This window comes from Cryptomeria japonica, chromosome 5 (assembly GCF_030272615.1).
Source record: "Cryptomeria japonica chromosome 5, Sugi_1.0, whole genome shotgun sequence".
Taxonomy (NCBI): Eukaryota; Viridiplantae; Streptophyta; class Pinopsida; order Cupressales; family Cupressaceae; genus Cryptomeria; species Cryptomeria japonica.
The window spans coordinates 273,133,884-273,143,995 of record NC_081409.1 but is presented as its reverse complement, the minus strand read 5'-3'; the positions used below and the strand labels follow the sequence as shown (position 1 = coordinate 273,143,995).

Below are 10,112 nucleotides of genomic sequence, written 5' to 3'. Positions count from 1 at the left end.
ACGATAAATTTGTGTGTCTCATTTGTTTGTGTTGTGTGTTTATAATTCTGTTTTATCTACTATTTAAATTTGTTTCTTCATCCTAACAGTTTCTTGAATAGGAGGATGGTCACGGCCAATACTGTCACTTCCCTAATTGGGAATAGGATGGGAGCCACTGATTACCGATGAAAACAGGGGAGACAGCTTGAACTGTCCGCAAGTTCTTTTGCATTTTTCCTAAAATTCTATATTTGATATAACGACTATTTTTTTTTCCGAAAAGTAGAAATAAAAATTTGAGACTACAAACCATCAAATTCCAAACCAGCTGTATATTATTTTTGTCCGCGAACAAGTAGCAGCGTTATGATTCCCACTCCAGATAAACATGATCGGTGAGGAGTCAAACGCGCAGAACGTATCCAAAAGATACGTTTCAGCTCCATAGTTTAAAAATATAATTTATTCGCCAGCACTTAACGTGTTCAGTTAAGAACTTATACCGTAAATGGCACGGCACCAAGAAAATAAATTTTATTATTCTCTTGAACTTGATAAACTCAACAATTTGTTTCTTCTGTTTGTAAGCTACTTCCTTATGCTGAACTGGATCCCATAGTAAACTCATATTCATTTTCTGTTTATGTCATGATTGTACTCGCTTTTTGCTCGCTCTTCTGATAATGCTAAACAACGCTTTGGTTGCAACTATTCCCCATTAAGTATATAGAAAACTACATGTATGTCCTACTCTTTAGTCAGCTGAAGAAAAAAAACAGTCGTTTCCCTATAACACCAGCATACCAAGATAAAAAAAAGAGGGAATTGATTTCAACAAAAAGTTAACAGAGTTCACGGGTAGGATCTGTTACACGATTCCTTCACACCAATCAATAGGCCCACTCCAAATCAAGCTGTCTATCATGGCAATAAATACCCACTAACAATCTCCACTTCTTCAAACATAGAAGTGCACCAACTTGTTTCCCATAGTATCGTTTCATTGATTGTTGTGTGAAATCAATAGTTTTAGAATGACAAAAGCAGGAGCAGTAGTTTTCATTGTTTTAATTCAGGTTGCAACTACCATGCCATCGATAATGGCATGGACTCCTCCTCCGCCTCCTACTTATGTAAAGAAACACCCTCCTCCTCCTCCTACTTATGACCCTCCTCCTCCTACTTATGTAAAGAAACACCCTCCTCCTCCTCCTCCTACTTCTGTAACGAAATGCCCTCCTCCTCCTCCTACTTCTGCAGCGAAATGCCCACTTGATGCTTTGAAGCTGGGAGCCTGCGTTGATTTGCTTGGTGGCCTTGTGCACATCGGCATTGGAGATCCTGTAGAAAACCAATGCTGCCCTGTGATTGAAGGAGTTTTGGGACTAGAGGCAGCACTGTGTTTGTGTACAACCATTAGGGCCAAGCTTCTGGACCTTAATATCCTTCTTCCATTGGCACTGGAGCTTATTGTATCCTGTGGAAAGACCGTTCCTCCAGGCTTCCAATGCCCTGCTCTTTAAGTTCCTTACGTTTGCTAAGGTTTGCTCATCATTCACATGCTTATTACTATGTATTCTATGTTTGTAGGTGTGGATTTCACTATCTTTTTGCTGATTAAAAATGTTGAAAGGCTGATGCTTTGCAACAGAATGCAACCTTCAACCTAATAATGTTGAAATATACTAGATTATGCGTTTTATTGAATAAAATGGCAACATAATGATTATGTGCCTAGCCGTATAAATAAAGAGCTTGCTTACTGGTGGTCAGTAATAGTATTAAGGGTGTTTAGCCAATGATTTATAGATATTTATTATTTTTTTTTTCAAATAATGCAGATTAATATTTTGTACGGTTGTTATATCCATCACTTGGTTTCAAGGGTTAAAAATATTTGACTCTATCAACTATCTATAGGATTTCTAAGTGATGTGTATAGTATTTTGTGAATTTCATTGATACTGTAATTTAATTTTTTTTGGTTAGTTTATACAAAAGGAATAATATTGAGAGAATATTCAGTTTACTAATACTGATGTTTTTTTAAGACATGTTGGAGAGTGTTTCAATTAATACTAATTACTAGAATCTAGATGAATTTATAATTATTCTTTTATTATTGTACATTTTTAATAACTTTGTATTCTTTACAATACAAGGTGCCCCGTTCATCATGTTAGCATTTGTGTACATATCATACGTCAACATTATTAATTGGTCAATGTAGTATACATCTATTTAAATGACCATCACCAATATCATCTAATTCAACACACTAGTAATGTGTAAATATAGTGCATGAAATTTTTTTAGTAAGTGAATTAAACATTTTCTTACTCTAAAGCATCACAATTTGATTTGTAGCATATAAATTCATAGATACATCAATGATGTATATTTCCTAACACTTACAAAGGTATTTCTTTCACCTAGATGGAATTTCTATTCTTGAAACCTTAAATTGGATTTCTAATGTTTGTTAATAATTCTCTATATTTGATTTGTTTTAGACATGCCATTCTGGACAAAAAAGAATGTTTAAGATCACAAATATTTGATATGTAGTCCTAAATTTTTTAACATAAGTACTACCTAAAAATATACAAACTATATTTTTCTTGTAAGATGATGGTTAAAAATTAACATACAAGTACACTACCAAATGTTTGCAAACATAGATATAGAATGGAGACACTTGGATATAATGGTATTTTTCACATATGAGATAATTGAAAATGACTACCAATAGGAATAATAATTTTTTCCAAGAAAATATGACATGTCAAATAAATAATTATTTAACTATATATTGATATCAAAAATAATTTATGACCTATAAAATTAATATCATCAATGAGAAGATATCACCATGTGTGATCTTTTGCAATAGTGCAACTATTGATTACCCACTCAACGGTAATCTATTATAAATTAAAAAAATCTAATTGGGTGAATTGTTTTCACGTATGTTAGAAGAAAAATCTCATTTTCATGCACAAAGAAAAAGGGCATTTTTTTACCATTTCAATTAATACTAATATCTCACGATTACATCAAATATATTTTCTTTGAGGTAGTTAAATGGTGATAAGGGATGAATTGTTTGTCTTGCACATAAATATTGGTGATAAGGGATGAATTGTTTGTCTTGCACATAAATATTAATGATTAAAAGAGAGTAATTTTAAGGTTTAGATTTGTTTGTTGAAGTTAGTTGTGTGAAGTTTTCTTGCATTCTACAATGTGGAGATCTGAATGGAATCAAAACTGCAGTACAAATATAAGAAGTTGTTTTTATGAAAATGATGGCTCGAGTTTGAATCTTTGTACTATTTTTGTTTTTATTGTGTTCAATGATCTTCTTATAGGGTCTTGGGTGTACATTTATGCGAGGCATCTATTGAAGTTTTTCCTTATTTTTCAAATAGCTTTAGAAATTCAACAAGAATCAATTAAAACATAGTCCATGCAACTAATTTCACCACATGGCTATTTTGTCATACTACTTTTAGAATCTCGAAAGAAAACAACAATGAACTTGTGGCTTCTAGGTACTTGTGAAGTATTTAGGTCCTATGAATAAATTGTATATTACTTATCTTTTAGAGCTTGCAGTATCCCATGGGGTTTTGGTGTTGGATAATGAGTGCATGCAAATGTAACAAGTGGAATATGTGTATAAACTAAGCTTATTCAAACAAGAACACGCAAACCTCAAAATGATAAATAGCTTGATATGTTGATGATTGGTTGGAGATGTGGTTGCTCATTGATGTAGTAGTATGATGGCATGATAAGAATAATTGAGTGATGAAATGAATAACATAACAATAGCATATGAAGAGATGGTTAAAATAAGAGAAAAGACCTTAATTTATAAATTTTCAAATTTGAAATGAACGGTGGAGATCAAAAGATGATGAATGGTCAAGATTGAATGTGAGAGGAGAGGAAAAGTGGGAGATCCAAGAGATTTAGCTATAAAGACATTACTTGACTCCACACTCCTCAAGGACATGGGGAAGAGGGATAAAGGACATTGGGAAGAGAAACAAGGAACTAAAAATTCCCTGGGAAGGACAAAGGGAACTAAAAATTTCTTAGAAATAGGGAGTCTTGGAAGAATAAAGGATAAAAGCAATTAAAAATTCCTTGGGAAGAGAGGGAATGGGGAGATTCAAGGAATTCAAAATTTATTGGATAGACAAAAGAGGGTGGTATTTAACGTTGGGAGGTGAGATGGGAGAGAAATTTATGGCATGTTGTTGACTCCTTCCTAATCTTGGAGATTAGGAATGTACAAATGATTAGTGAGGGAATTAGGTGAAGTAATAAGAGATTATGAGAGAAAGTGGGCAAGTTAGGAGGATGTGACATGAGGAGAGAGAATGAGTGGAAGGATTTAATAATAGGGAAAATGGTAAGAGAGTTAATTAGCTTAAATCAATTAATCAAGTGGGTATTAAATAATTGATTTAGTAGGAGGATTTATAGGAAAAGGTTAAACACAATTAAATAAATGTAAATTTATTTAATTAAAGGTGGTGGGTTAAGATAAACGATTAATTAAATAAATAATAAATATTTATTTAACTGGCTAGGATGGGATAAGATCAAATGTGGTTGGGTATGGACAAATTTAGGTGTCTATATTTTGCCTCTCTTTTATATGGCATTATGAAATGATGTTCTATCAAATAAGAATAATACATAGTGGATAGGAAGGGATAACGACTTGTAGAATGATGACCCAGTCACTAGTAGCATGAGGAAGGATGATGAGGAGGTATTGGTATGCCCCCTCGAGAGGAAATGTGGGTTCCAAGAACACAAGCTTTCTCTCAAAATGGATAAGAATATAGGATGAAAGGTGAAAGGGAATATGGTAAAGATGATGAAGGGAAGGATAAGAGGAAAAAAAGAAGAGAATCATGCTACAATGGTATGAGAAACCTATATTTGATTGTACTTAACATTATGCACCAAGGTATGAGGAACTAGGATGACAATGTGCCAAGTATGTGATCAAAAAGGTTAAGAAAAAAATATATGCCCTATGACACCATGGTATAGAAGACCATGATTCCTACGTGGCAATTGGATACAAAGACCATGATAAATGCAAAAACTGATAATACACACAAGCAACAAGCAAGCATGCACAACAAACCAAAAGCAAACCAACATTTTGTTGCTAGTCAATCTGAAAACCAATTGATTGATTGAGAGGATAGCAATGTTAATGATAAGAACAATGCATACCCTAAGGATTGGGGAATGATACATCCCATGATGATGATTGGATTAAAGGTTGATTAAAAGATTATCAGCTCATTTGGATCAAGATGATGGATTGATTAAGGATGATGGGCTAGATAACAAGATTGGATTATATGGATTAGGATTTGAATGCATTGGATTGCATTATTTAGGATTTTTTTAGCAGAGGTGACTAGATAGGAGAAAAGGAGGATACATGATTGGATAGGATGGGAGGACGATAAATGGGTTGGATAAGATGGGATTGGTGGATGAATGGGATAGGATGAGAGGGATAGATGATTGGATAGGATGGGATTTCATGGTATAAAGGAAGATAAAGGGATTGGATATGATACAATTGCATTAAGGATATTATTGTTAAGAAAGAAGAAAGAAAGGGAATGAATTTGAAAAAGGAGAACCAAGGCTTGGTAAAATTATGGATGGGTGTATGGAGAGATTTCTTGAATAGAAGATAGATGGATTAAGTGGATGGTTAGGAATAGGAGATGGAGGAATAAAGGATGGAGGGAAGGATGATGGAGAATCAGGGACTATGTTGCAATGGAGTGCAATGCCCCATACTAGAAATAGTGGAATTAAGCATCAAAGGATGGTATATAAAGATGTATGATATGGAAGGAAAATGTGTAATGGATACGGGTGGTAGAGGAATTAATGCTTGTAGTTTCCAGAACATGCATGAATATTATTCTTCCACTAGCTTGATCAAGATTATTTAGGTAGGAATGGAGGATGCATTTGGATATGACGTGGATGGAGGATAAGGGATATGTATAGGATATGGTATGTGAGATGGATTATATAGATGGGATAGTCAAGATCAAAGATAGGAAAGGAGGATGGACATAGATAGGATGTGGATAGAAGATAAGAGATATGGATGGTAGGATGGCCAAGATGAAGCTTTCCGTCTAGTTTAGAGTGCAAGAGGATGGGGGATTACACACAATACTTGTTTACTAATTTTTTGTCATGGTACTTACCCATCGTGCCACAAGAAATGGTTTTCACCATTGGATGGATTTTTTCTCTTTATTATTTTTATTTTCTTTTTCTTTTTCTTTTTTTATCTTTTCTTTTTTTTGAATTTTTTTTTTGGAATAGTTTGGATGGATAAGGATGAGGATAAGTGGATGTGGAAGACAGTGGATGCATGAAAGGGAGATGGAGGGAGGATTCAAGCAACTATTTTCATGGATAGTATCCCTTAAACATGTTCTATATTGAACCAAGATATGTGGACATATGCTCATAGATGTTGGTAGAAATAGATGGGGAGATGGAATGAATGGAAGATGGAGGGGGGATGAGGATTTATTCAAAGCATTGGATTAAAGTAATGAGATTATGGAAAATAGATATTGAATAATGGACGGGATTTTGGAAAAATTGTGGATAAATGGATGGGAATGTTGGGAAGATCAGCATTGGCACACACCTTGAAGGGTGGTGAAGTTGGAGAGGAAGAGGCTTTGACTTAGATGGAGGATCAAATGTTGATTTCTGGACATAAGGACCCAAAATAGATGAAGGGGATGAAGGATGTGAGATATTACATTTTAGGGCAATAGGGCCTAAAATGGATTTTGAATATGAGGTACTATTAGATGGAGGATTGAAGGACTTATGAGCAAAGGAAGATTTTGGATTATCAAGTTTGGATGCTAATTTTGATTTCTCTTTGAGATGCATTTCTTCTATTAGTAGTTTGGGAATCCACATGGATTTTTATTTTTTCTTTGTTGGCCTTTGTGGCCTTTTGGATTTTTCTTTCTTCTTTTGGATCAGACTTTTCTTTTTTTTAGCATGTTTATTTGATGGGGCATGTTGATCCTTGGATTTTTGTAGATTTTTGGATTTATGCATTTTAGATTTGGCATCCAAATTGCTTCCAATAGCAATTATGTGAGTGCATGAAGATGGGTTGTGTGGAGATTTTATGTATGGGATGATGGAGGGAGAATGTTGGAAGGAATTCAAGGATATGTGCCTTTGTTAATCTTTCTTAGGGATCATTTCGAGTGATTGAGTGGTGGTTGGAGGTATGTAACGACCCAAGATGGATGGAACGGACATAAATGGTATACCTTTGTAACATGAGGACCCAAAATCTGTGAAGGGGATGATGGACTTGTGATCGTGGATTTTGGGACATAAGGACCCAAAATGGGTGGGGAAGATGGGGAATGGGATGATTTTGACTTATACAAAGGGATTTTAGATTTAGGAGGGATGGAAGATATACCAACATATTGAGCATGAGATTTGTAGCCAAGGCCATATGAACTTTCATTTTCTTTGACTTTAAGGGGTTCCAATATGCCTTGTTCATGGAGTCCTAACCCTTTTCCTTGATAATTCATTTTAAAACAATTATTTTTCCAATAGGATACTTATTATTTTAAAAACAAGATGGGAGTCCATTTTGAAGGGGATGTGAGGTGGAAATTGTAAGATCTTGGAGGAAACCATAGTGGATGAAGGTGGAAGAGCCAAGTTGATAGTTAATGGATTCATGGATAGCTTGGATAGGGATGATGGTAGCTTGTGTATGATTGGGATCATAACATGGAGATGGAGGAATAATTTTATCTTGACTTGGCATGGGAACATGTGACCGAGTGAAAGGTATGAATTTCTCTTGAGATGGAAGGGTATCATGCAATGGAGTGGGGAAATATCTTCCTCTTGAAATGTAATGGGATTAGGAGATGGAGTGATTGGATCTCGACATGGATTTTGAGATGGAGAGGTATCATGAGATGGAGAGATGCTTTGATCTTGGGGTGGAGAGGGATATATGCTAGCATGTGTTGGGACAAGGTCTTGGAATGTTTGGGATTATGGGGATCGTGTGATGGAGGAGGATATGGATTCTTAAACTTGAGTAGATGGAGTGATGGTAGTATCCTGAAGCTTAGGTGATTGAGGTTTGTCTTGATTTGGAGGGGATCGAGGTGGATGTATGACTTGGGGATATTTGGCAACTTTATTTTGAGGTGGGGATTTTGTCTCCTTTGCACTTAATTCTTGGGTCATTTGTTGGAAAAGACTCTACAAGGATGGGGCCACTATACATTTTGAAAGATTAGGATTATTTGGAGGTTTAGCATTAGATGGAAGATTGGGATTAAGGACCCAGGGATTAGGATTAAGGATTGCAGAACTATGTTGTAAAGAATTTGGATGGTGACTAGATATGATGGATACACTATAAAAAGATGGGGATTGGGATGTGGATGATGAGGAAGATATAGGTATACATATTGGATAGGGGGGTATGTGGATGAGGGATAATACAAAGACATCGATGAGGGATAAGATGGATTTTCTATGTCAAAGGTAGAGGAAGGATAAGGAATGTGAGATCAATTGTGATTGGATATAATTAGGTGAGATGGAATGGATGGAGATATGGTATATCAATTAGAGGTTTTGGGGTTAACTTGGTAAGTAGATTGTTGTAGGAGATATGAATAGGTGGAAGTTGGATGACTTAGAGGCATGCATGAGTTGGATGGGCATGATTGATGAGGTGATCCTTGAACTTCCATAGCTATTTTTTAAAACCAGCCAATGATGTTTTGTTGCAGGTTTTGGATTTGGATTAGATGAGGTCTTTGATAAGGATTTGGATATGGTATGTATGAAATTTGAAAGACGGATGATGGATGGTTAAGGGATGATTTAGATGGGGTTTAGATTAGAACAATGTGATAGTTTGAAGAAGGTTGATGAGAGAGTTGAATTTTGATTTGGAAGATGGATGATATTTGGGATGTGAGGGATGATGGATGTTGGATATGGTTTTTAATTAAGAATGGTGGATTGATGGCTTGATTGAGATAAGTGAATGACAAATGGGAGATTGATTTTGGATAAAAGGGTAGATGAATTGGATTAAGAATTGGTTAGAATGGTATTAGGTTGACAAAGGGATTGGATTAGGGTGATGATGAAGAATGGGGAAAAGGATGAGTGATGAGATTTGATTAAGAGAAGTTGACTTTGATGAGGATTATGAAGGATGATTAGGATCTAAGAATTAGGACCTTGATTGGATTAAAAAACAATTATGAGGATAAGGTTCCCAATGGATGGATTATGGATGGATTAAGATAAGAAGGATGATTAGGAGATGGTTGATTGGGATGATCAGGGATTATTGGGATTGGATGGGTTATTAGGATGATTAAGGATGTGATTAGGATGAGAGAGTTAAGATGGGTAATTATGATGAGAGGTATGATTAGGATGAGGCTTATGGATAGAAGATTTGATTTGGGGATGATGTGGAAATCTTGACTTGGAGGAGACCTAGACTAAATCAAATATTTTTTGGCTTTTAATATGTTTTAATGATTTTTGAGTTTTTGATTTTTTGAATTCATTTTTGGACATTTGATTTTTATGATTTGTTTTTGTATTTTTTTATATTTAATATGAAAAGACACAATGAAATGATGCAAAATACATAAATACTAAGGCTCAATTTGGATTATGTATCCTTTTTTGGTTTCAAGTGGGCAAGTTGATTTAAAAATTCAAACACAACAGACACACCAACAAGCCTACTCAAGTGGGATTATCAATATTTGTATGTGTAGTCACATAAATCTGTCCACTTAATTAAATGAATACTTAGTATTTATTTGATTATTTAACCATCAATTAATAATTAATTAAATTAATATTTAATTAATTCATCTTAACCCTCTTCTCCTATTAATTAAATAAATTATTCAATTTATTTGATTTAATTCACTTAACCAAATTCAGACCATTAATTAAATAAATAAATCATATTTATTTAATTAAATATTCTCTCACATTTAAATAAA

The 10,112-nt window shown here is 34.5% G+C and overlaps 1 protein-coding gene across 1 annotated transcript; it reads left to right on the top strand.

Annotated features, from left to right (window-relative positions):
* The first annotated feature begins 1,016 nt into the window (after positions 1–1,016).
* On the top strand, positions 1,017–1,505 carry LOC131875871 (36.4 kDa proline-rich protein-like). The gene is made up of 2 exons (XM_059220572.1): positions 1,017–1,113; positions 1,180–1,505. The coding sequence occupies exons 1-2, from the start codon at positions 1,017–1,019 to the stop codon at positions 1,503–1,505; spliced, it is 423 nt and encodes a 140-aa protein (XP_059076555.1).
* Positions 1,506–10,112: the final 8,607 nt, after the last annotated feature.

Bases quoted from the DNA above. Each gene is read 5' to 3' on its own strand.
- LOC131875871 (XM_059220572.1), top strand. From the start codon at position 1,017: ATGACAAAAGCAGGAGCAGTAGTTTTCATTGTTTTAATTCAGGTTGCA. The intron at 1,114-1,179 runs ATGTAAAGAAAC...ATGTAAAGAAAC, and splicing joins TCCTCCTCCGCCTCCTACTT to ACCCTCCTCCTCCTCCTCCT.